The sequence below is a fragment of the Notothenia rossii genome (assembly GCF_949606895.1).
Source record: "Notothenia rossii genome assembly, chromosome: 6".
Taxonomy (NCBI): Eukaryota; Metazoa; Chordata; class Actinopteri; order Perciformes; family Nototheniidae; genus Notothenia; species Notothenia rossii.
This window is the reverse complement of record NC_136909.1, coordinates 75,054,780-75,082,007: the sequence shown is the minus strand read 5'-3', so window position 1 is coordinate 75,082,007 and position 27,228 is coordinate 75,054,780. Positions and strand designations below refer to the sequence as shown.

The window sequence follows — 27,228 nt, the reverse complement described above, 5'->3', positions numbered from 1 at the left end:
GGCCAACTGCATGGGATGTTACTCTCTCACACAAATAGTTTTTCTTGGAGTGCAGACAGAATATATGTACAGTGGGGCAAAAAAGTATTTAGTCAGCCACCAATTGTGCAAGTTCTCCCACTTAAAAAGATGAGAGAGGCCTGTCATTTTCATCCTAGGTATACCTCAACTATGAGAGACAAAATGAGGGGAAAAAATCCAGAACATCATATTGCCTGATTTTTAAAGAATTTATTTGCAAATTATGGTGGAAAATAAGTATTTGGTCACCTACAAACAAACAAGATTTCTGGCTCTCACAGACCTGTAACTTCTTCTTTAAGAAACTCCTCTGTCCTCCACTTGTTAACTGTATTAATGGCACCTGTTTGAACTCGTTATCAGTTTAAAAGACACCTCCACAACCTCAAACAGTCACACTCCAAACTCCACTATGGCCAAGACCAAAGAGCTGTCAAAGGACACCAGAAACAAAATTGTAGACCTGCACCAGGCTGGGAAGACTGAATCTGCAGTAGGTAAGCAGCTTGGTGTGAAGAAATCAACTGTGGGAGCAATTATTAGAACATGGAAGACATACAAGACCACTGATAATCTCCCTCGATCTGGGGCTCCACGCAAGATCTCACCCCGTGGGGTCAAAATGATCACAAGAACGGTGAGCAAAAATCCCAGAACCACACGGGGGGACCTAGTCAATGACCTGCAGAGAGCTAGTACCAAAGTAACAAAGGCTACCATCAGTAACACACTACGCCGCCAGGGACTCAAATCCTGCAGTGCCAGACGTGTCCCCCTGCTTAAGCCAGTACACGTCCAGGCCCGTCTGAAGTTTGCTAGAGAGCATTTAGATGATCCAGAAGAGGATTGGGAGAATGTCATATGGTCAGATGAAACCAAAATAGAACATTTTGGTAAAAACTCAACTAGACGTGTTTGGAGGAGAAAGAATGCTGAGTTGCATCCAAAGAACACCATACCTACTGTGAAACATGGGGGTGGAAACATCACGCTTTGGGGCTGTTTTACTGCAAAGGGACCAGGACGACTGATCCGTGTAAAGGAAAGAATGAATGGGGCCATGTATCGTTAGATTTTGAGTGACAACCTCCTTCCATCAGCAAGGGCCTTGAAGATGAAAAAAAACAGACAATGTGATTTTCTGGATTTTTTTTTCTCATTTTGTCTCTCATAGTTGAGGTATACCTAGGATGAAAATGACAGGCCTCTCTCATCTTTTTAAGTGGGAGAACTTGCACAATTGGTGGCTGACTAAATACTGTTTTGCCCCACTGTACATCATGTTCCTACGCCTGAGCGCACATTCATTGGACTTGTTGCCAGTGACCGTGTTAGTTTAGGAGTAAAAAAGTTATTCATTTTGTTAAAAAAAGACACATTATTCTTCTAAAGTGAATTTCAAGTGATCATAATAGCATGCATGTACAGAGCAAGATTAACTAACCAGAAAGGATACACCCATTCATGACAAAAAAAGTTAATTGTAAATGTGTGAATTCCTTCTTACCTCAACTACATTGCAAGACACTTGAAATGTGCCGAAATCTTATATATTTACAATAAATAAATATTTATTAAATAGTAGGGAATTGGCTGAAGTTGAAATAGAACTGGAGCAAGTTAGACGACGTACATCTGGGAGATTATTTGATAGACATTGACAAGTGCAGACAATTTAGAAAGCATTAACAATGACTGAAAGAATACATAAAAAGCAGTATAACATGCTATCAAATTTTAAAACCAAATAGGGATTAGAACTGCTCTGTTGAATTACACCTATTAAATTAGACAACATTATTCATCACCCATTCGATTTTGTACAATCAGTCTCAGAAGGTGATGCTTATCAGTTTATGTACTTCAGATGTGTACAGCTTAAGAAGATTTCACGAAGAAACCTGATTTAAAAGTTCCTTAAATGACTCATACATATAAGTCAGCATTATTTTCAAGATTAAATTCCTATTTATGCATGTTTGACTCAATGTTTTAATCTGTAGACAGCCCACGTTGACCTGTCACCATGAACAGCAGAACATGGTGTATGATTGCAGTGCCGCTGAAGAACAAATAGAGCCCCGGCGTCTTGTAAAGTGTATATAAACCCGAGAGAGCGGCGCTTCTTTAATGCTGCAAGGCCACATCTTCATCGCTCCCGCTCGCTGAGATCCTGGCAGATATTGTCACACTACCTTATCTCAACTCAGAAATGGATGGCTATTTTATCTGCCACTGTTTCATTTGCTGCCTCTTTCAGAAAGAAAAACATTTTTGATATTTTTACATCACTGAAGGACACAGTCACATTTCAGCGAGACATTTACAGAAAAACTTTTGCTCTGTGCTCTGCTTTCATCCTCTTCTTGGAAAAAGAATAAGATGAGGCAGCATATTGTTAACTTGACCCTTTCCTCTAAAATATCCTTATTACACAACTCTAACTTAATTAATTATAAACACTTCAATGCAGTAAACATTATTATTCTTTCCTCAACATTTTCCAATTGTGACCTTGTTGTTTATGTACCATTACAAACACTAAACTATTTCCCAATGAGTGTTTTTTTTGGAACACTGTAGACAAAAATTCAGACCAAGTCCTTAGCGTGATACAGAAAATGAGTTTTATTCTCATGTTAATGTCTCAACATACAAATCATTCTTCTTAATAAAAGAAAATTCAATCAGTACCTGGCATCTAGACTCTTCCTAAGAATACAACCATGTCACGTTGTACCTCTCTATCGTATACTATCTACTCAGAAAAATAGTAACAATACAGTTTGCTTCTGCTTAGTATTTTAGCCCAATAGTCAAACTTGTGGACCAATTTTCCTTTGAAAAATTGTGCAAGAATAGATCCCTTTTTAATAATTCAAATAAGAATCATTTTTTCTAATTAAGAATAAAAGGCCATCAATGAAATGTAAGGAACTGATGTGATAGATAAAAACGTGTATTAGTTACAGTAGAAATTATAGTACCGATTGGTGGTCTACTGGAAACCTAGGAACAGTTACATGTTTAAGGTTAACAGATAAACAAGTGCAAAACAGAAATAAAAGGATAAAGTTGCCTTAGTGGATTTTGGCACAATAAGATACAGGATATGGTTTCGAGGAAGGGCACAATATTTTAGTCAATATCTTTTGCCTTTCTTAATAAAAAATACAATTAAATAACAATGAAAAGTCACTAACATTTAAACAGAGCAGAGTAAAATCCTTTTGAAATTACCCTGCACATTTTGCTTCATAGTGTCTCTTTTAACGAGTACATTGATAAGTGACTGACAACCAACCACAGAGAAACAAAAATAAATTCTTTTTTAAAAACATGCTAATACCTGCTAAGACATGACTTGACAGCCAGACGTTCCTAGGCGTATGACCTAGTGAAAATACATGTAATATATATTTATATATATGTTTCTTTTTTTCAGTTGTATCTGCATACTGTATATGTTATACTCTATATATTGTTGTTAAATATTTGTTAAAGAAAAAGAATGATAGTTACACAGTGGTCTGTCTAGCCCTGGAGTGCACTCTGAGGAGTTAACCTGTTGGCTGCTGCTTCAGCCAACCCTCAAAACCTCACCATTGTCATGCGCGCTACACTTTACTGGTCTCAAATCAGCCTCTAAATCATCTCGTCCATGGTGTGTGAAGTGATGCAATGGATCTTGAAAGATAAACTCTTGCTCCGTGACCAGGGGCTGGTTTCAGATCAGGCTTCTTCTCCGAAGGCACTTCCAAACCCTAAACTGTTCACACACCCAGCTACTATAGAAACACAATGCATAGAGCAAACATCGAAGTGTTTGGAGTCAACATGGCCGTCACTGCTGGCGCTCAGGTTCAGTAAAACCACAGCTACATAATTAAAAGAGGTGTGATGCTTTTTGCATTTTGTGACAAACATCACAAGGAATGTGATGTCTGATCCTGGCATTCCATTTCTATAGCATCATATTTAGGCTAATACACGACCTTGATTAAACTGACATTGTCAATACAATTGTGTACAACAGTCTCAATATGTTCTCTCTCTCTCTTACACACACACTCACAAATCACAAACACACACACACAATTAGTTGTCAGTCGTCGTTAAACGGGTGCATAATTGTAGGGAAACCACAAATGTCATTTGGTACAAGGGGAAGGGTTGGGTGAACTTCATTAGTGTTGAGGTTATGGTACAGGGGGAGAGACACGCATTCAAGCAAATATTGAACACCTATAGTCGGACTCATCTTTTGACTGTAAACGGACGCTTACAATGCAGCATTACAAATACACCAGCAGAAACCCTTGGGAAGACTGACTGAACTTTTAACGTGGAGGTTCCAGTGCTACCAACCTGCTCCGAAGCACGTCAGAAATAAATGGAGGCTCTGATTATAAATCAAGACAAAGACAAAATAAAAAAATATCAATAATTTACATAACTTGCTTACTGTAGTGTACCTATTGGTATAGTGTGAAAGAGTTAATTAGTGTTTGGGGAATGGAGATGAGGGTCACAGCTCGCTGTAGTCGCAGCCAGTCTCCTCTAGGGGCAGCCGAGTGGAGTCCACAGGACTTTACTTTGTTCTTGATCAACTATAGTCATGATCTGAGTGCAAATGTAGGGGAGGGTGCCGCCTTGGACGATACCTGAAAACAAAAAGGTAATGTTATATACAGAAAGTCGACTGACACATAACGGTGATATCATCTGTATTAAATGTTACGAGTGGATACCTGTGAAGAATTTGCTGTACTCTTGCTCTATCTTCTGCGCACTTTCAAATTGCTCCTTGGAATGTTTTTGAGATACTTTGTCCCGCAGATAAACCGGATCTTTCTGCTCCCTATGGGGTGGGGGGTGGGGGGGGGAAACGGGAAAGACTTTTAGGTCAGCGCATGTGAGGTATTAACCATTCACCACTTATCTTCCTGTTATTTTCATTGTGTCAAATGAAGCTTTCGATCACTCAGTGTCTAATACTGATACAGTAAGCATAAACTGATGACAGTTTATGCTGAAATTTAGAATTCACCTGTTAATTATTTTGCCAGTGAGGGTCTTTGGAGAGAAATCTTTTCTGAAAATCAGTCAAAAATTAGGTAAACCATTACTATGTCTATAGTTTATAGGTTTTGCAGTATATATTTAAAAACTGTGCCAAGAAGTTTGAATGAATCCTGGCATAACATTTATAACGTTCAACCCATTTGAAGTGAAGTAGGAATACATCACTTGGAATGAGAGATTTTATCTTAAAAATAAATAACAAAAAGAACAACAGGATGGTTCAGCAGCTGTTTGGGATTAGGCAAGAGTTTGTGGTGGGGTGGGGGGCTTTCACAGACTAAACGGTTCATGGTGGGAGGGAGAGTGTGAAGGCTTATCCTGCTGGGCCCATCATCCACACACTCACGAACTCTACCATGACATTGTATGTGTTTCAAAGAAATGCTACTTACTTGATCTGCTTTGCGTTTTTGTAGCGGACGAATACAACAATTGGATAAATGTGAACGCTGTGGAGCCTTTCAATGGCGTGCGAGGCGATGTCGAGCAAACAGTGACAGCCCTGTATCCAACAAAAGAAGAAAAAGTAGAAACTTTTTTAACAAAGTTATAAAAGGTGCGACAATGACAGGAATCCTGCTTTCATTCACGGATAACTAAGATTAAAGCACAGCCGTAGTGATATCTTATCTTGAGCAGAGATTAAAGACACATTGAAGCCTCTATCTTTCCTGATCAAATCGAATGATAAAAGAAAGGACAGGCAGGCTAATACCTTCTCTGTTATCTCCTTTATTGAAGCAACAGTGGTCACGTCAAAATGGCCACTTCTGCGCTTGTAGTCGATGAAGAGGAAGTCTTTGACGCCACGCTCGATGGCTTGCTGGGATGCCTTCATCACCTCTGCAGGCATGACAGAAAGAATAAAGAAAATTATCCAAAGAAAGAACACTTTTCAGGCTACTGTACAAATCGAACCTCACATTTCTTCAACCCTTAAGTATTACAGTTAATACAAATGCTCAATTAATTTCCCTTATTTCTTGGACTGACAAACATCTGAATAAGGTGAACTCACCCAGTATACATCTGCAGAACTTCCCAGGAGACTCTTTGACCAGCATCTCCTTGACAGCGTCAGTGAGCGGCCCAAGGATGAGTACGGGTCGTGGAGAAGCGCACTCCACCTTCTGGACCCGCTGGTATGCCAGGCTCACGCAATCTGACACAAAAAAATCGAAAATGGTTCTCGAAAAAGAGTGACATGGTGCCATTGTTGTGCTTCCTGCATTTTTTGTCTCACCATCTAGGAAGGGGATGGAGTCCGTGCTGATTGTGTCGATAGCCACCATCTCTTTGCTGTCTTTGGAGCTGCTTCGTTTGTGTTTCTGTTTCCTCCTGAAGAAGGATCTGCGGGCCGCAGCTGAGAGCGTCTTACCAGAGTCTTCCTTCATTTCTGTCACACTGTGTCTGCGGTAAAACTCTTGGTCCATCCTACGCCCCACACACACACACACACACACACACACACACACACACACACACACACACACACACACACACACACACACACACACACACACACACACACACACACACACACACACACACACACACACACACACACACACACACACACACACACACACACACACACACACACACACACACACACACACACACACACACACACACACACACACACACACACACACACACACACACACACACACACACACACACACACACACACACACACACACACACACACACACACCATTTTACAATGTGTTTCTGCTGTATTTATTCTTAATTGTCTTTTATTTTAATTTGTAAAGCACTTTGAATTGCCGTGTGCTGAAAGGTGCTATATGAATAAACTTTAAAAGCCCAAGTTTCTGAAACATAACCGTTTCAATTGTTTAACTATTTTTGTATACTAAGATGATTAAGGTTAAGCATAGTTGTTAAGGGTCAATGTTGATGACATAATACATCTTTGTTGATTTATTATTTTTAAGAATTGATTATAACTTCAAACTGTCCCTTCAGGCCCAGTAGAAGTACAAAATCATTAAAAAAAAAGCGTTAGACATACAATAAGCGGACAACATGACTTTGCCGTGAGTGCAAAAAGGACAGCATAAAAACATATGGAAGAGAAGGGGCATTGCACACGACTCCTACATTGCAGCAGTATGGCACAGATTGTTGTCACAGCTGTTACAAACTGTCCTCCAGCTCAAAAATGTATGTGTGTAAGCGTGCGTTGAATTCTCCACCCACATGTACTTGCTGGGGATCTGCCCCCTCTGGATCTGCTGTGCGTTCTCATCTAGCTGCCAGGCCATCCACGTCCCAAAGCTGCCCTTTGGTAAAGACTCATCCACGTACAGGATGTCATCCTTCTTAAAACTGAGGTCCCCCTCCGCCTCCCCCGTACGGTCGTAAAGTGCTCTGTTGAGAGGGAGAGACATATGAGGCGTTATGAAGCGCAGCGCAGAACCAGAGAGTGGAGGAGAATAAAGTTGATGAAGTGAGAGAGAGCAGGTGTGGAGAGAACGAGATCCTCAATCAGAGAAGACGAGAAAGGAAGTGTGGAGAAAGTGTATCTATTGACAGCAGAAGCCTTGCTCGCCTCTTGTTGGAGCCTCGTAAGTCATTCCCCAACAGCCTATCAGTGACAAGCTGTAAGGTTGAGTGTATTTACTGCAGATGACGACACAAGCCCACTTGCCTACTGTATATGACAAGTGACTGCGGCAGCTGAGGCAACACACCCTGACAGACTCCCAACAATAAACTATTTTAGAGCTCCTTTTTCCATTCATATACAGTGCATTTCTAATGTCCTGGAAAACCCTGAGCTCTAAAACATGGAACACCTAAATAGATAACCTAAATGCGGGGTGCGATTAGCAGCATTGCAGTCACACGCTGGATCTGGGACGTAATTGGTTAGATGAGATTCCATCTTGTCCAAAGGGGCTGCAGTGGTGACTCTATATATAGCAGAGAGGAGGCTGCTTAGGGAGAATGATTGTGGTCCTCTTACACAGCGGTTACACATTAACGCCTGACATTGAGCTGTGTGCATGTGCGCTGTGTATACACGTGCAGGTACCTAATATAAAAGCCATCCCCTGGAGTGTCTTTGAGTGCGCTGAAGTCATCTGGCCGATGCTGCACCTTCAAAGTGACCGTCTCTGCAGGCTTCAGCATCTCCACGTACACCTCTTCTGCTGTCTTATTCTTCATATTCACCGAGTTGTACTGAAAGGGAAGAGTGGATGAGAATGGAAAAAAGAAAACTTCACATCCTAAAATAAAAGAAGTAGCAGAGACATTTCTGTGTATTCATTTGCAGTGCCGGTGAAGGGTAAATAGCGACAATTCCTCCAAGCTTTCAGCTGTATTAAAGTGTCGCAGTATTGATTTGTGCCGTGTTTGGGGGGGGAAAAAAAACAAACAAGAAGGGAGATTGAAGGACAGAGTGATGGTGTGATGACAAAGCGGCATGGCAATTCAGAATTCTTTGCGGCAGAGAGCTAAGTAAGTGGGAGCATGTCACGAATTGTCTGTTATGAGTTTGCTGTGCTCTAAATGGATCATGAACGTGGAGTGAGAGAGAACGCAGCCGAGGAGAGGATCAAGGAGGAACAATGAAGGGAAGGGAACAAAGAAATGCCTGCCCGCCTTCTGGCAGTGCTTGAGACTAAAGTCACAAAAACACACAAAGCTCTGCAACATCTTATTATAAAAGTTTAGCCCTGGGATCACTTCAAGAAACTAATTACAGCTACAACTATTCACTGTCTTACAAAGCTATACAGAAAACACTACACATACTTGATGTACTTGAATAATTGTAAATATGCAAAATATATATAAATGTTTTGCAAGGTATATTGGGTTAGTTTCTGAGGGGGTTGTGCATTAAAAGTCCCCTATTATACTGTTTTTCATCAATATATTATAGGTCTCAGATATATACAAAACGTGTCTCTGAAGTGTTTGGCTCAAAATACCAAACAGATTATTGCAGCATCCCATAATCCCCTCTGTTTCAGCCCTGTTCCAAAGTGCTGATTCTCTGTCTGTTACTTTAGATGAAAATAAGGAGCCACGCCCCTCTGAGAGAGATTTGGTTAAAAATAACACAATGGTGCTCTAGGAAGAGGTTCAGGTGATAAGGGGGGATGGGGGGTTACCTTGGTTGCTGATTGGCTAATGGTTATACAAGCCAAAAAAACATTATGACATCATAACGTGGCCAAAATCTGATCTGCTCATTTTCAGACAAGTTTTTATAGAAATGGATCAGGACAAAAGGAGAGGGGATCTTTGTTCCTGAAACTTTCATAATCTATTTACACAGAGGGGACACATGTTTATCTATAAAATACATGAAAAAGTGGATTTTGCGTTTATAAATTTAAGTACATTTTTACGAAATTCCTACATCTACGTCTGTGCATGTGTGTTTGAATAAAAGTCAGAAAGGTCCCCACCTCCAGAATGAGGTCCCCAGGAAGGAGCCCGTCGGGGCCCCTGGCAGGACTGTCCTCATCCAGGCTCTCTATGTAAACGCCCCGTAGGTTCCCTCCGCAGAGTGTGACCCCCACCTCCACCCCGGGCCGCCGCACCGTCACCAACCGTGGCTCCACCGCCTTCCTGCTGCCCTCAGACGGCATTCTGCGGGACAACAAGCGGTCGATTAGAGAGTTATTGGAGTGTAGGGGTGTAGCATGGAGCAATCATTTCCTCACAATCAGCTTTCCAATATGGTGTGTTTGTTGTCCTCACTCTTATTAATGTTTGTTCAGAGGTTTACCTGATGAAATTGTGGGGACTGGTATTGGGTGTGGTCTGCTTGGAGGAAGGAGTGAGCGTGCCTTCGTCCTGTTCGCTGAGTGTGTCGATGGTGGAGTGATTGTCGGGGGTGGCGGCTCCGCTCCCCTGGGGGGTCGACTGAGAGCTGACTGGCTCCAGACGGGAGCTGCCCCGGAAGAGAAAGAGGAGAAAAGTTTTGCCTCAATCAAATAAAACGACATTGCAAAAAACCTTGGGCAATGAACTTCCCAGTAAAGGTAATGTCACTATTACATGCTTTCTCCACCAGAGATCACGGACAGGTTCATTGTTTTTATACGGTCAAATTTCTATAAACATACTTTCACCCTAAAACTTAAATGTCTATATAGAATTGTAGTTTTTCGAATTACATTTGCTTTTTTACTAGGTTTAATATGTATTATACTTCAGTTTGAAACTCCATGTTCAGCTATGAAATGGACTCATTTGTACATATTGTGAATATTTAAAGATGAACAGCTACATAGTTAATTACATCTTAATATTCTGCATATGGGTGAACAACTGCTTGTTCAGAGAATTCCTTTATGTTCATTCAGCAGAAAAGAAAGTGTGAAAAATGTATCATCTTGCTTCTGTGCTAAAAAAAAAAAACTACAAATGCATTTAAAGAGCACCTGGGCATAAAAAACACAATATAAATGCTGATGTCATTCTTAAACTGAAACACTAACTGGATGATTCAGGAAGCAGCCGGGCAGCACACACGGGTCTAACCCTACAGGGAATATGAACAGAGAATTCTACAAGAAACATCCTGTTACCTGGAGCGCGAGTGATTTCCCAGCTGGTACATGTGCGGGTTGTACTGGGCCATGATGGTGATGGTGTCACACTGCTGGCCGATGATGAGGCGGGCCTGCTGCTCTGTAGCGTTACGCAGGTTGATCCCATTATACTGACAAAGACAGAAAAGTGTGGTTAGGGAGAACGTTTTAGCCGAGGCGGGGTTAATGATACACAGTATGTTGCGAGTCTATTAAGGGTTTTAGTCTTTAGTAGTACTTGGTGGCGAAGATACTCAAGAGAATTTAAAGGGCATTACTTTTACAGCCATTATCAAAGTCTTAAAAGGAGTTCATGTTCTGTTAAACAGGCGGCCATTATTTTAACATTATTGGCCAGGTAACATCTGTAGTGATACTTGCAATTCTAAAGTGCAGAATAACCGTGCTTAGTTGTATGCACACAACATTATTATATCATACAGATAAAGGGGATTTCATCTTGTAGCCACCACTGAGTTTGAGATCTGACATTGAGGCATTTAACTATTAATGACAGGGAAAATTGTAACTCTTTTAAGTGTCCATTAATGTCGTACTTAAAACAGATGTGTTTAAAAACAATTATTTGAATTGAAACTCAATTAAAATCTTTACCAACCAATATATGAAAAGTGTAAATAGTTTTGAAGTGTGCTTCTTAGATAATGACCAGTTTATTGAAGGGGTAGTGAAAGGCAAAATTACTAAACTGCACCAACTTAATCTATTTATCCAACAATTAAATTACAAATGTAACTTAAAAACACTTTTTATTTAAGCTACTCCTACAAATTCTTCCTTTACCGACTGTGTAGCATCCACAAGGACAGTGCATGTCCTCAACAGAATTTCAGCTCTGTCAGCCATTTTACATTAACTAAAAACACGTATTCGGCAAATGCATTTCAGCAAGTATTAAAATACTGGGAACCGTGACAACACTAATGAATACAGTCTTGCATTAAGGACATTATGTCATAAAGAATAAATGTACAGACACAGCAATATTACTGAGCCTTTGAAGTTAACATAAACTAGTATGAGCATAATTATTACTGCTGCTGTATGGTTCTGCTTTTTTACAATGCATTCTTATTTATGCATTTTGAAGCGGTAACCTTTTTGACCGACAGCAGGTTGTTCATACCTCCAGTAATTGGTCTCCATACTCCAACCCCGCCTGGTGGGCGATGCTTCCTCCAGTTACTTTAGAGACAAAGATACCTCCGTTCTCCCCGCTGACGATGGAGATGCCCAGAGGCTCTGCGCCTTTCTGCACCACGACATTGCGGGGTTCTTCCAAGTACGGCCTGGTGGGAAGGAGATTAACGTATTAATAAATATCAGCCAAGAAAAGCAGTTACAGGGTGACCCCAAGGAGCACATGGACAGGGTGAGGGGACGTCACAGTTGAACGGACCAATTTTGTTACAGCTCTGGAGAGACGCTTGCTACATAGGCTTTAGCTTTACTTATCAAAATCCTATCTTGTCCAAATATAATATACATGTTAAAGGTCACCTATTATGCAAAATCCACATTTTCTTGTCTTTTATAAATAAACATGTGTCCCCTCTGTGTAAAGAAATTCTGACGGTTTCAGGAAAAAAGATTTGCTCACTTTTTGTCCTGATCCATTTATATAAAAACGGTCTGAAAATGAGCTGATCAGATTTTGGCCACGTTATGATGTCATAACGATTTTTGTTGGATTGTGTAACCATTAGCCAATCACCAACCAAGGTAACAGTCCCCACCTTATCACCTGATTCTCCTCCGAGAGCACCATTGTGTTTCTTTTTAACCAAATATCTCTCAGAGGGGCGTGGGGAGTGGCTCCTTATTTACATCTAAAGTAACAGACAGAGAATCAGCACTTTTGAAACAGGGCTGAAACAGAGGGGATTATGGGATGCTACAATGCATGATCTATTTGGTATTTCGAGACAAACACTTCAGAGACATGTTTTGTATATATCTGAGAGCTATAATATATTGATGGAAAACAGTATAATAGGGGACCTTTAATATAAAAAACTATCAATGGAAAGTCTGATTAGTGATAAAAGAATGCTTGCGATACGTAACATTTCCCTCCAGGCCTGTAAATTGATCTCCACCAAAGTCCACTTTATGCCTGGCTAACAGAAGAACCAGGACAGGTTTACAGTACAGAGACACTGAGTCAAGTGAAATCCCTTCACGTGAAGAAGATTTGCGTGAACTTTGTGTGTCTCGGTTACAAGTTGGCTCCGGACAGGGCATACACTTCCATGAGGGCGGGCGGATAAGAGGAATGGATCAGCAGCCAGACACGGGGGTAAAACAGAGTGGTGGTGTACAAACAAATGCCAGAAGCTTGAGGCTGAATTATATTACCATTACATAAATACATACTGCGGACTGAGAGGTGAGTCGACTTGAGGCCAAAAAACAAACATGCAGGTTGACCATGTCGTCATCATGGGGCATGGACACTGCATGCAAAATCTGGGATAGAAGTGGGATTTCCGACATGGAGGGAGACAAGTGCAGCCATATAAAACATAACACTGAACCTTTGAAGTTCTGTGAGTGTAGATAATCAGGTATAATTTATTTTGGTTTCCTAAGGCGCTAAAATTGTGGCATGCAAAGAACTAGCTATCTGAAAATTAAGCGACACTCTTGTGAAGGGTGGAAAACATCCCATTTTGCTTTTGCATAACGTATAGTGCATGTAGAGTGCACACAATTATTCTGCTCCTCCATATTATCCAGCCAACTGCAGTGAAGAATGTCAACGACTTGAATTTGGGGAAAGGTGGGCATTCCCTGGTTTGTAGCACTGTGATGAAGCACAAACCTGAGGCTCCTGAGAGAGGAGAACCTCGGCCTTGCAGTCAGAGGAATCCTTAGAAAAGATCGATTACGGTAAAGAAATCTGGAAGTTGAAGGTTGCAGATAGGCGGGATGAAGATAAAGAGCAGAATGGAGGACAGATATCATTTAGAGACAGTAAAAGAGACTGAGAGGTGTTGAGGAGACACAATGGGACAGATATTTTAGAGGAACGAATAAAAACAAATCCTAACATAGCGGCAGCTGCTTCTTTTCCTAAAACAGCCAGGGGGCTTTATGAAATTATTAGGAGTTTTAATAGGATTTTCATTCTGAATTTCAATGAGGGATTGCACAGCTCTGACCTGTTGCCTGGCAACGCCTTTTGAATTAGCCTGAGAGGATCCCTAAGGGCAGACGTAGGCCATATTGTAACAGCTTCAGAAGTCATCTTTATAATAATACTCTGCGTCATTCACCCACCAGCTACACCATTTCTAGAACCATTTCTTCCCAGAATACCCGTCCTATCACAACGATTGCACCAGTAACAATCATGTGATTAATATTCTAGTTAGCTTTTATATTTAACCTTCAATTTTCCAATGTTTGACAGCATAACACTAGCGCAGAAATGTCATCCTAACTGGGCAAATCCTTTTCTTAGTGTACTTCTTTAACAAATCTATCTAGGTGTATTCGTTTTCGTCATACCTGTCTTTCCTGCGCTCCCCCATCGGCAAAGGGCTGACTGAGATGCGAGGCAAAGTGGAAATGGAGCCTTGTGATTGGCTGCTGGCAAATGAAGAAGTCTCCAGATTGAGTGGTGATTGTGGAGGTGTGATGAGACTGGGACTGCTGCACTCAGAGTGCGACAGGGAGCCTGGATTCAGGGGAAGAGGAGTAACAAGGGACAGAACAAGTCAGAGATTTCACAAAGACACACATGTGGATTTAATATGATAATACACATTGCAACCTGAGCTGCCTGTCATGTTTGTTTCAACACTACTGTATGTGTTTGAAAGCTTAGCCTAATAAAAGAAACGCCAGCAGTGGAGGTTTGGGTAATCAAATCTTGAAATGCCTGGAGACTATGTGCAACGGGACACATTATTTTTCAGTTTGAACACTATCTGAAAACAGTAACATTGTTTGTAATAATAAAAATGTCATAATTTGGTGGGAATCAAAGGCCAAAAGAGACCAAAGGATTCCTGCCCACATAAAAGATCAACACTGGCGTTTGAATAAGATTTCCACTTCTGAGGATGACATGTTACCTTTTTATGCCGTAAAAACTCAATTTAAAACTTTTTAAAAAAGACATTGATCATACAGCCAAGTGAGTTAAACCAGACCTGAACTCAAATAAGGCTAGAGCTATAGCTGCCGCTGTGCAGTTTGTGATCAAAGGATCTCGAGTAAAAAGTATATTTTTTCATATCAATAATGTATGGAGAGCGCCGTACCTCTGTCTGACCCCAGCATGGAGCGGGGGTAGCGTGGAGTGGAAGGGATTTTGATCCTCTCTGTGCGGTACTGGACATTATTGGAAGAACCTGGAACAGGGATGAGATGATACAGAAATAAACGCTGTGACACAACCTCCGAAAAAGAGAAAGGGCTCCGAGGCTGTGACCTTTACGTGTGTTTGAGTGCGTGCGTGAGTGTCAGACTGACCGAGTCGTGCGCTGGAGGGCAGTGAGTTTGTACCGTGTGAAGCTCGGCTGCTGCGTGACGACAAGGTTTCAGAGAAGTCACTCGTTCGCTTCTGCTGGCTCAGGTCCAGGCTCAGACGACCCTGGTGTTGGGGGCTACAAAAAAAACAACCTTATCACCTGAACCTCCTCCCAGAGCACCATTGTGTTCTTTTCAACCAAATATCTCTCAGAGGGGCGTGGGGAGGGGCTCCTTATTTTCATCTAAAGTAACAAACAGGGAATCAGCACTTTTGAAACAGGGCCGAAACAGAGGGGATTATGGGATGCTACAATGGGTGATCTGTTTGGTATTTGGAGCCAAACACTTCAGAGACACGTTTTGTATATATCTGAGACCTATAATATGTGACCCGCTCTATCGGAAGTCGCAACGGCTCATTTCAAAATAAACGTGGATTTGCGTAAAAAAACACAGATGTTCGGGTGTTTTGTTTGATTTTAAACAAACAAAGTCTTGGCTTTCAGAATATGAAACTTTTATTTCCAAACTCACACGATAAATACATTCTTTTAGCTTGTAAAGGGAAGATGACAGGCAATCTGCTCTTCCGCAGCGCTGCCCCCCCTCCCTCCGGCTGACATTATGAATATAAGCGTAGAGTAATCATAAATAACACGGCAGGGTCCGTTACAGTTTGTTTTCATCTGATTTCAATTAAACCAAATCTTGGCTTTCAGAATATTAAACTTGTTTCGGCAAATTCAGATGATAAATACAACTTTGAAGCTTGTAACGGCATAATTACAAGCGGAGAACGGAGTAACTTGACGTCACAGCAGGCATAACAGCAGCCGGTGTTTCTCGTGAGGGTTTTTTTTTTTTTTTACACACACACACACACACACACACACACACACACACACACACACACACACACACACACACACACACACACACACACACACACACACACACACACACACACACACACACACACACACACACACACACACACACACACACACACACACACACACACACACACACACACACACACACACACACACACACACACACACACACACACACACACACACACACACACACACACACACACACACACACACACACACACACACACACACACACACACACACACACACACACACACACACACACACACACACACACACACGAAAATATCTTCCCTCCGTAGTATTTTGCTCATTTGCTCCGCTAATAACCAATCAGATCGATGGATTCCAGAGAAGAGGAAACTTTGAAGGCCTTTTTCTCAAAATGATGACTCTTTGACAGTCATTATATAATGTGACATATTTCGCTTAATATTTGGAGTAAAAAAACAATCCTGATATCATTAGAAAGCTAGGAATATCCTCTTTCCAGCAGTGTATACAACTCAAAATGTGTCTTCGGGTCAATGCGACTGATTTCGATAGAGCAGGTCACATATATTGATGAAAAACAGTATAATAGGGGACCTTTAAATTATCAACTGACAATATAAATAAACCAGTGGTCAAGGATCTGGTGGATGTAAAAGGGAGGTAACCTGGTGTGGGTGTGCTGGTGACAGATCTGGGAGGCGACCGATGGACAGTTGCTGGTGTGAACGCGGTGACTGCGCACCGTGTACACAGGGTTCCTCATCACGGCTGTCACAGCGGGGCAAGGAGACAGACCTCGGTGGGCTGAATCTGACAAGACACAGAGTTAGAGAGCGAGGCTGGGATTACGTATACTGTAGGTCAGGGGTGTCCAAACTTTTTTCACTGAGGGCCACATACAGAAAAACATCCGAACGGCTGGGGGCCCCTCACTAGAGGAGAGGTATATTGCCTCATAAGTTAAGTTTGCAAAATCAATCAAATGTAGGTCAATTACGCTTGATACTTGAATATACTTTAACAGAATACATCACAGCTTTCCATAGGGTTTCATTTATTTGTTTTATCAGATTTCTTATAATAAAAGGGGAAATATGAAGGGTATATTTCAAGCTTGTTATGCAAATAGGTTATTGGGCTTTTTTTTTTCAACTAACATTTGTTAGAAAAAATGTTGAACTTGAATTTAATTGATTTGAAAATTTAGCTTATAGACACATGAATACTACTTTGTAATATATATTTACACATATATTTAAGACAAGCACACGTTTCATGTGTTGGCCATATTCCGTTATACTTTTAGAATTAGCTGAGAGCCAATTCAAAGCGGACCACGGGCCGCATTTGGCTCCCGGGCCGTAGTTTGGACACCCCTGCTGTAGTTCATGCAATCATGTGTTTATGTAAACCCTTGAGCAACTCACTGGGAGGTAGGCTGCCGTTGTAGACTGTGGGTACGAAGCCGACGCTGTGCCTGTGAGAGCGGCTGGGGGAGGAACGCAGCATGTCTCTGGGCTCCGGTGAATGCTCATCGTTGGAGTAACTCTGTGATGAATGACAGAAACAAACGGTTACCCTTTTTCCCTGCGGGGCAACAAAACACCATTATATCTTGGAAGGAGACCTCTACCTTTTGCTGGAGACAACTACCATATGAGAAAAATGACAGCATGAACATCCCACAGCGGTAAAAATGAACATTTATCCCCGCTGCCTTCTCTTTGTGCCTGGACAGGTAGCCAGGCACGGTTGCCGGCGCCCCAGGCTCTGACTCAGCGCCTGGGCTGGGTCCCGTACCGGTGCAGGAGCATCAATCACAGTGACACGCTGGCTAAGAGGCAACTCCCAGAGGCATAACTCTGACGGGGCTGTAAATTCTATTAAAAAAAGTAGATGCTTTGGCCCACTTGGAGGATTTTAAATAGTTTCATTTTGAATTTCAAAACACCTTTCAAATGTGCTCATCTCTTTATTAAAATGTACTCTCATTGTGGAGGGATCACAAAAAAGATTGTCAATCCAATTTAGGGCCTTAAATGGACTTACTTGGAAGGAGGGAAGAGTGACGGTCTGGGGGGTCATCCTACGTCTGAGGGCGGGGGCAGATTTAGGGCGTGGCCTTTTCACCTCTGGCTCCTCTCCTCGGGTTCGGCCGATGTCCTCGTCACACGACTTCCTCGAGGTCAGGACCTTGCCGTCCAGATAATAGTGGTTTCCGTTCCTGTCTCTTTCTCGCTCACTCCTCCCTCTGCTGTCTCCTGCTGCCATGGCGATGGCCGCCTCCCCCTTACCCTCTGAGGTGATGGTGCAGTCGGAGGCAGAGCTGCTCTGATGTTTGTGTTTGAACTTAAAGGAGTCACTGCGAGTGGGTGGGGTTGGGGGGGTTGGGGTCGATGAGGAGGAGAGGGACTCTGTCTTTAAAGGCTGCGGGGTGTTTGAAGCTGCAGCAGCGGCAGCGGCTATTGCAGCAATCTGATTGGCTGCCATGTACTCCATTTTAGAGGAAGGTGTTTCGGGGCGTTTGAAAGTATCCGGCTCGAATATGGACTTCCTCTGTTTGGGGGATCTGTAGATGGAGAGCTGGGCTGCTGCTGCTGTGACTGGACTGCTGTTATCTGGTGCTACCGACATACCCCCCACCATCATCTTGGGCCACGTGCCCCCGCTGTGCTTATTCTCCAGGGTCGTCTCCATTGTGATGCAGTCCGAGGCAGAGACGGGGTCAAAAGGCAAGGAGGCAGGCGGCTTTGTGTAGGGACAGCACTCTTGGAAAGCACTGGGCCCATAACGGCCAGTGCCCAGGTCAGAGGCCGGCCGAAGGCTACTGGCATGGAGGGAACTCGTGGAGAAGGGCTTGCGCTCATCGCTGTACGCCTCGTCAGATTCCCCTCTCACCTTCCTCCGCTCCCCAGAGATGCTACTTGTGCTGCTGCTGCTCCCGACATCAGGGCAGAAAATGTCGGTCTGTGTCGAGCTGTTGTGTTTGAGGTTGCGGCTGTTCCGAGAGTGGATCTCGGACAGGTGAATGCGTCCGTTGGATTTCTCCGATGACTCTCGCAGACTCTCAAAGATGTTCTGGCCCGATGTGCTGTGAGGGAAAAACTGTGGGGAGGACAGATGAAGGGATGTTGTGATACAATTGTTGTAGAATTTCCATGTAGGGCATAAGAAAGTAGAAAGGAAGGTATTGATTTTTGGCAAAGGTGAAGTAGAACAAGTAGCTCAGAAAGACAATGTGGCCCACCTTCATGAGAGAGAGGCTGAGAGAGTCCCTGCAGCTCCTCAGCAGAGCCTCACACTCCGTCACAGATTTGTTATCCAGAGCAATGCCATTTATCTGGGGAGAAGAAAAAGACATTGGAAGTGAGGACAGGTCCTTGAGCACTAAAGTAAACTATGTTAACCTTTTTGAGATTCCTCTTAGGTGCGTGTAGGCTTTATTGGCAGTACTCTAAATTTAGATGGACAAACACATTCAGGTGTCATATCTCGTGAACATGAGATTGCCTGGGGCCCAAGATGTATCTCACTACTGCGAATGAGGTAACCACGAGAAATCTAGGCTGCTATTTCAGTCTGAAGAACCCTCACACCGCAATCTGCACATTTCCATCACAAAAGGCTAAATTTGAGGATTTTTCTTAAGCCATCAGAGATATTAAAGAAGAAAGTGACGCAATACATATCATGACTAAAATAATTTAATCCGCAAACCTTTACCAACTTGGATTCATTTCATCGAGCGTCTAAGCTCACCTCTGAGTTCAGCTGCTGACATTTAAATTGCATCCCCATGCATATTTCATTGCAGATTCAGCACTCTTCATTTTGCAAACACAACTAAGCATTTAATATGTTGTTTACAACCCGATACACTGATGTGATTAACATTAACAAGGGCATGATAAAATACGATACTCCTCCACGATAGAGATCTCTTAAGGCTGCTGAGCTATCATCTGGCATATCACTTCCCTGGCTTACGAGACTGCACTGCTAAATGTTGAGCAGAGATATCAAAGTGCTACGGGAATTAAAGGTTATGCAGAGGTGTCATGCTTACATGTAAACTAGCAGGGGAGTTGTGCTAATCTCAAAAGACATGGTCACTTTTCAAAGATAAGACAATGATGCATGTTTTAGTTTCTGTCACTTGTTCCCTAAAGTGTGAGTATGTTGCAGCTGTGTGTAGGAGAGGTAATATTGCTCCATCTAGCCCTGTTGAGCGGCAGGTTTTTGAGGATTTAATCAAAGCAGGAGACTTTCTACTTCACATACTCGACCAAATCCCACTTTATCTGCTTTGGAGGGTGGATTATAGAATAGAACGAGGCCAGAATTAGAAAGCTAAAGGTACCTATTTGAGCTGAGGTGCGGTGTGTGTGGAAGGAAGGGGTTTAAAAATAATAATAAAAAAGGAGGATTTTATTAAAGCCAAGACTCACAGCGATCAGTCTGTCTCCAACTGTGAGAGAACCTTCCCTGGCTGCTGGACTGCCCTGAACGAGTGCTGTGACGAACACACCGCTCTCCAGACCGATACCGCTGTCTAGAAATGGGGTAATAAACAGGAAAATATGAAATAACACTGAAGCATTAACAAGGCATAGTAATAAAAAAAGAGAAAGCAAGCTCTGGAATATAACACTAATATACCTTTGTGTCCCACAAGGTTGATGTGGACAGGAGTGGCGAGCCTTCCTCCTAGAGACTTTCTTCTTCGTACCACCATGTTGATCAACCCGCCGCCATTAAGCACGGCCTTCACCACCTGCTTCCTGTCCTTATTGGTCAGGTCCATGTCATTAATCTTCAACAACCAATCATTCACTCTGGAAACACAAGAGGATGAATGGTAAGGGGTTTAAAAAGCGACTGGTCCGGAAAATGAAAAAAGTTGAGTTTCGTGAGACAGCTCATACCTTAACCTTCCATCTGCGATACTTCCTTTGTCCACCCTTGTAACAAATATTCCATAATCTCCTGGTAAATACGGATCATTTACCCCCTCAGCGATATCAAATCCAAGTGCCTTCAAATCCATGTCGTCCTGTAAGACGGAATAATATAAATGTCAGTATACTCCATTTTGACAAACGTATTTAAATGTCATCAAGTGGTTTTAGTCTTTAGAGCTCCACTGGCTCTCACCCTCTGTCACGCTCAGTAACAAGACTCTTACCCTGTCCTTTTCAAACTCCACCACCTCTGTCTCCCACTCCAGGGAGTCCGTGTCGATGGCAGAGTCGTGAGAGCTGTGGGCCATTAGCTGACAGAACCGAGCCTCCTTCTCCAGCTGGCTCTCCATCTTCTCCCTTAACAGACCAAGACATAGCACACAGAGTCAGAGGTCAGTCACATGAGGATGGATGGGCAGAGACAACAGAAACAATGAATCACACAGAACCAGTCCGTATACTGGACAATATTTGTCAACGCATACTGTTCTTCTGATTGGAATACAATGACAGTGTGCATCTCTGGATGTAGAATACAACTTGAATTAAGGGGGTATTACCTTAAGGAAGAATTGAATATGCAGAAGCACATGTTTTGACAAACTTAAAAGATTAAAATAAAGTTGTGTCCCTTTTCGGGCTGGCAAAGACATTCTGTTTTGTGGTTTAGGGAATACAATTTATTTTTACTGGTGAGAAAACTAAAAGTAGAATGCAAACAATGGCCATTTGTCAGTAAGATATATGGTGTCCTACTGAGGCATGCCTTAAGGGTAGCTGTGACATTAAAACCCCAAACGTACTTAGAGGATAAACCAAAAAAACGCATTGGAACTCACTGCATGCTCCATCAATGCTTTGACTTAAATGGCTGTCATATTCACTTTAGCCAGCAGAGGGAGCTTTTACATGCAATATAAACACATTCATATGCAGGGCGATGGGGCCAGTGAGAAACCGTATGTGTGTCCAAAACACTGGCGCTTTTCGGGATTACACTTTTAATCCGGGCGTGTGGAAATGGTGCCAGACAAACAACGGAGCTCCATGCTGTCTCTGAAGGCACAATAACACAGTTTAGGCCCCGCCACACACATACAGTACAACAGCTTATAGAGACAAAGACGGAACGACAGACCAAGTTGGCTGAGTAGAGACAGGCATAGCGGGAGAATTGTCCTTGGGATTGCCTGCATGCGTTTTTCCTATGTTTCTGAAACCTCAATTGCGATGAGACTCACTTAAGTTCTTTGAGCTCTCGCAGCGCATCGTTCTTCTGTTTCCTCATATCGTCCAGATTACGCAGGGCATCGGCCAGATCGCTGACAGCCCGGTCTCTCTCCCGCCGCAGGTTATCACACAGAGTCCTTTAGGGAGAGCAGAGAGGTGTGATGGTGCCGGGTGTTGGGAGAAGCAGGAATTAGTACTTGTTCACAACATTGTATGTGCCCTCCAAACTCTTTCAGGAGTCTTTAACATCCACTGACCTTATGCTCTCCCTCTCAGCCACTATTTTGTCCCTCTCTTGGAAGGCCCAGTCCCGTCGACATTTGGCAACCTCCGCCTCCTGTGTGGCCTCCTTCAGTTCCTGGGACATGGCTTCATACTGTTTCCTCAGCATCTCGATCTCCTTATTGGCTCGTTCCATGTCCAGGGTGGCTGAGTCTTGTTTCTACGAACACCGAGCATACATGAAAAAGATGAACCTTTAAAACGAATGTGCTACATTTCAATCCTTGAGTTCGCCGTGTCTAGTGTGAAAAAGAAGTAGCCGATTAAGGTAAGTGACCTTCAAACAAATCACAGCTCACCAAGGTCTTAAAAAGGTCAAGTACGTGTGATCTGTATAATGACTGATAAGAGGGCCAGCTAGTGGGTTACACAGAGGTGTGACATAAATCCTCTTAAGGCTCAGTTGAGTGACATGCTGTAATCCACAACCTCCCTGGATGCACTAAGCGCTTTATCGTGTGTCTAACCTTTGACATTTGTTACGGTCCTCTCTAAAAAGGTGCAGTTTGTTACCTGTCTGGCCTGATAGTACTCTCGCAGCAGCTGATCCCTTTGAATGATGGCCTCCGTCCTCTCTTTGCGAGCCACGTCCCTCTCCTCCCGGACCATCTCGATGTCCTTGCAGGCCTGACTCAGTTCCTTCTGAGCCTCAGCCTTGTCCTTGACCTCGTGGCAGTACTTCTCCAGCAGCTCATTCCTCTCGCAGATGGCCCTGTCGCGGTCAACCAGTGACGAGTTCAACTCCTGTGGGGGCAAAACAGAATGAGGGCATCTCAACACTGAGTCATTCATGCAATATGAAACAAATACTTGAGGGCAAATTCCGGAAGGGATCCAACACTTGATTCTGTTTTGTCTGTCAACCAGTGTTCAGAAGTATTCTTCATAAAGAGGAGGCTGAACTATTTTTTTGTGCTGTGTCATTTGAGAAAATGGCCTTTGATCCACTGACTAAGAAGAAGATAAGTGGCCCGAGTCACGAACAGACTAAAAAAAGCAGACAGCTTGGTGCTAAATTCCATCCATACATCAGAGAGGCAATGGTTCACTCAGTAGCTGTCTCTTAGGGAAGCTGTGATTGATGAGTAATGACAAGAACAAGTTTATTCCAGGACACTTTATATCAAATATCTGAAAACATATCATTATTTCAAATGTATTGAACGCGTTTTGTTCATGAAGTGTTACCCAGCTACCAGTCTTTTTGCAAAGCTAAGCCAAACCAACAGGGAATAAGCTATTATTCCATGTTTTTTACATTCATGTCTATAATATGATATCAAATGTGGTCAATTTTATATTATTTAGCAGAGTTATGGACTCCAGTCAAATAACTTAACAAATAATTCAGTAAGAAACACGATGACTTTACAAAATCTAACGGAGGTGCAGCTCAAATTAGACATTAACACTTCCCTTGGAATGTAGCCTTTTTGACTTGAAAATACTTGATACCTACTGAGACAACATATCAAATAGTTCCTAATTTAAAGTGTCAAGAATTGTTTTCCTATTAATTTACTGAGTCAACTAATTGTAACGCTATTCATTCCTTAGACTAACTTTTGGACCCAAAAATATAAAAAGAATCTTATGTTCCACTTTTATTCTTCTGTGTTTTATATTTTTCCCCTTTAGTTATTTATTTGTGTATGGGTTAGCATTGTGATGTTATTTCTACAGTATTGTTGCATTTCCCATGTTATGTCTTGTGTCGTTTTGAACTCAGGTAAAACTCTGGTTTCCTCAATAAACTTGTTTTTATATCTTTTGTGTATTTAGTTTGAGAGAATATTGTCCAGATGATTTTTGGGGTAATACTCCTTAATGTTCCTCTTCCCTGCTGGCTGTTCACTTCTGGATAATAAGTGCCTTAAATGACATGCGAGTACATCTGATGGATTCTTGAGCGTGGTACCTGTCTGAGTGCCTCCAACTCCTCACTGGCCACCACTCTCTCTGAGGAGGTGTTCTTCAGTCGTGCCTCTGCTGCCTCCAGCTCTGTCTGCAGTTTGTCCAGCTCCTTGATCACCTGGTCCCTCTCGCTCATGATGAGGCGATACTCGTTGAACACAGAGTCCCTCTCCTCCTTGTACTTCTCGCAGTCTTTGGCCGACTTCAGCTGCAGGTTCTTGTAGCGCGTCACCTCCGACTGCAGCCGCTCCATCTCTCTCTGCAGCTCCTTGTTCTGCGCTGAGGACTTGTTCAGCTCCTGCTGCACCGAATCAAACCTGAGAGAGCGGAGGAAGACGGAGAGCGTAACAGTGAACACGTTTATGAAATGCCAATATAAAATGATGTACTGGCTGCGGCTTGAATGTAGCTCATATCAGCGCTCTATCCAGTGTGTGTGTGTGTGTGTGTGTGTGTGTGTGTGTGTGTGTGTGTGTGTGTGTGTGTGTGTGTGTGTGTGTGTGTGTGTAATCACATCCTCTGCTAGATTGATTCAAGCCTCAAAATATTTACTACGTATCATGAGTTATTTTCCCTGGAATGAAACAGTGTGTGGTTTCATCTCATGTGTTCGGTTCTCTTCATGTCTGCAGCTGATAAGGACTCGGTGATATGGAGAAAATAAACATTACCATATGTCTGATAAACACCTGAATATTGCGACATTATAGTTAGGCTGAGTATTAGTGATTTTGCAGAATATCTACACAATTGGATTATTGATAAATAATCAATTGTAATGTAGATATCAAATAAAAAAACATGACTTTACTGTCTTTAAAACCAGGAGAAAACACTTGCAGTATTTACAATGTACAACATGTATCCGTGATATATATAATATTGATATATTGCCCAGCCTTTAAGCTGATGAAGGCATTTTACCTCCTCATCGAGGTGGAGTACTGCTGCTGGTAGTGCATGGCCGAGTCTCGCTGTTTGAGCAAAGCGTCCATCTGCTTCTGCAGCCTCCGGTTCTCCTCCTCGGCCTGCTCCAGGCGGCTCAGGTCTGTGTTGTGGTTAGCCACCTTCTCACTGTGGCGCTTGCTCAGGGCATCGTACTCCTTCTTTACGCCCTCCAGCTTGTCCATAGCCGTGTCGTAGAGTTTGTTCAACACCTCTGATGAGCCCTTCTCTCTCATGACCTGGTTAGGACAACACAATTCATATATTTAGGCCCAACATACATTTCTGACCTCCTGCTAAATTATGAACCATCCAGATCTCTCAGGTCTTCAGGGACGGGTCGGCTTTCTGTCCCCAGAGTCAGAACTAAACATGGTAAAGCAGCATTCAGTTATTATGCTCCAAATATCTGGAACAAACTCCCAGAAACCTGCAGGTCCTCTGCAACTCTTACTACTTTTAAATCCAGGCTGAAGACTTTTCTTTTTGCCGCTGCTTTTAATTGAACTATTCATATCTCACACTGCACTGTAACTTTTATTATTTTATCATGTACCTGTGTTATTCAGGTTTTATTATCTTTGCTTTTAAAAGGTGGGGTAGGTACGTTTGAGAAACCGGCTCGAGATACACTTTTTGTTATATTTCATGGAATGCTCTTAACATCCCGATAGCAATGAATATCTTAAGTGTTTTGACAAAAAATCCATAAAAACATGTTCATCTGTGGAAGCTGTAAAAAGCACGACCAATCATCTGAACCGGCCCTGCTAAAGTAACCGGATGGCCTACCTGCCTGTCAGCCTTCCATCTGTGCACAATCTTATCTCGGGCCTCATTGGTCATGTGCGCGTTCGTGTGTGTTGGAGGAGGGGCTCTGTAAGGAAGCGGCAGATTTTTTCCGGCTGTGTATTTTCAAATTCTTGCGCACTCGAGCTGGTTTCTCTAAAATTACCTACCCCACCTTTAAACGAGTGTTTTAAATGCCATTTTATAATATTTTTCTGCTGCACTATTTCTTAATGCTCTTAATGTCTTTCATTTTTGTAAAGCAGTTTGAATTGTCTTGTGTTGAAAGGTGCTATGTAAATAAACTTGCCTTGCCTATGTCATTTTTAAAACTACTTGGTGTCTGAAATGCAGATGTCATCAGGTAAAATCCAACTAAGCCTGTGTCTGCTGTGCCCCACCTGAGCAGCAGATGGCATCAATGTGGCAGAATGTATTCATGCAGTGTAAATCCTGTTCTAGCTTAAACTATTTTTTTTCCTAAAGTTCATTTCAAGAGCTGCATTAAAACCAATTGGCTGACCTGTCAAATGAACCGTTTTAAGTGTAGAGTGTGTCCTTCGGAGTGCATTATGCATTCTCTGCGAGGCTGCATGTGTCATCAGTGCAGGTCCTGCTGATTCCTGACCGCTGTGACCCAAGGGCTTTATTGACCTCGTCCACACAGCATATACTGCGTATACACTCACCTTGTAGCTACATAGTTTGGGTCAGGGTGCCCTTTGCCCAAGCCAAAGCCCTTCTGTGCTACACTTGCCCTTTCCAGAAGTGCTCTGTGTGCATTTCCCTCTGCTTGGTTGCTCTGTGCTCTTAACTACTGCAGTGTTCCCATGAGAACTGTGGGAGACAGTACTGCGTAAAAGTCCAATACAGGTCACAGCATCCTTGTGCTGTTTAGAACAACGTGAGGAAGTATTGTTTGAAGCTTCAAAATGTAAACAAGGGGACAACCTCGGCACTATAAGGCATATGTGAATGTGTGGAACTATTTGTATAAAAGCAGCATTTAGATTTTCTACATTGGCT

The 27,228-nt window shown here is 42.6% G+C and overlaps 1 protein-coding gene across 7 annotated transcripts in view; it reads right to left on the bottom strand.

The window, feature by feature from the left end:
- Positions 1-2,629: 2,629 nt before the first annotated feature.
- dlg5a (discs, large homolog 5a) overlaps positions 2,630-27,228 on the bottom strand; it is a 38,974-nt gene continuing 14,375 nt past the window's right edge. The window contains exons 6-35 of one of the 7 annotated variants that reach the window (XM_079689715.1): positions 25,393-25,652; positions 24,473-24,785; positions 23,068-23,298; positions 22,530-22,714; positions 22,284-22,409; positions 21,267-21,399; positions 21,007-21,134; positions 20,741-20,916; positions 20,530-20,633; positions 19,329-19,421; positions 18,131-19,186; positions 17,509-17,629; positions 16,747-16,891; positions 15,192-15,325; positions 14,981-15,070; positions 14,223-14,391; positions 13,534-13,611; positions 11,836-11,998; positions 10,686-10,819; positions 9,881-10,045; positions 9,558-9,741; positions 8,171-8,319; positions 7,333-7,503; positions 6,350-6,540; positions 6,125-6,268; positions 5,822-5,949; positions 5,499-5,608; positions 5,072-5,116; positions 4,773-4,882; positions 2,630-4,685 (exon numbers count right to left, since the gene is read on the bottom strand). In XM_079689715.1, coding sequence (XP_079545841.1) covers positions 4,582-4,685; positions 4,773-4,882; positions 5,072-5,116; positions 5,499-5,608; positions 5,822-5,949; positions 6,125-6,268; positions 6,350-6,540; positions 7,333-7,503; positions 8,171-8,319; positions 9,558-9,741; positions 9,881-10,045; positions 10,686-10,819; positions 11,836-11,998; positions 13,534-13,611; positions 14,223-14,391; positions 14,981-15,070; positions 15,192-15,325; positions 16,747-16,891; positions 17,509-17,629; positions 18,131-19,186; positions 19,329-19,421; positions 20,530-20,633; positions 20,741-20,916; positions 21,007-21,134; positions 21,267-21,399; positions 22,284-22,409; positions 22,530-22,714; positions 23,068-23,298; positions 24,473-24,785; positions 25,393-25,652 — 5,340 coding nt within the window. In that variant the 3' untranslated portion in view covers positions 2,630-4,581. Of the gene's footprint in view, positions 4,686-4,772; positions 4,883-5,071; positions 5,117-5,498; positions 5,609-5,821; positions 5,950-6,124; positions 6,541-7,332; positions 7,504-8,170; positions 8,320-9,557; positions 9,742-9,880; positions 10,046-10,685; positions 10,820-11,835; positions 11,999-13,533; positions 13,612-14,222; positions 14,392-14,980; positions 15,071-15,191; positions 15,326-16,746; positions 16,892-17,508; positions 17,630-18,130; positions 19,187-19,328; positions 19,422-20,529; positions 20,634-20,740; positions 20,917-21,006; positions 21,135-21,266; positions 21,400-22,283; positions 22,410-22,529; positions 22,715-23,067; positions 23,299-24,472; positions 24,786-25,392; positions 25,653-27,228 lie in introns of all 7 variants that reach the window. The other 6 variants (XM_079689717.1, XM_079689718.1, XM_079689713.1 and 3 more) reach the window with 6 other exon arrangements.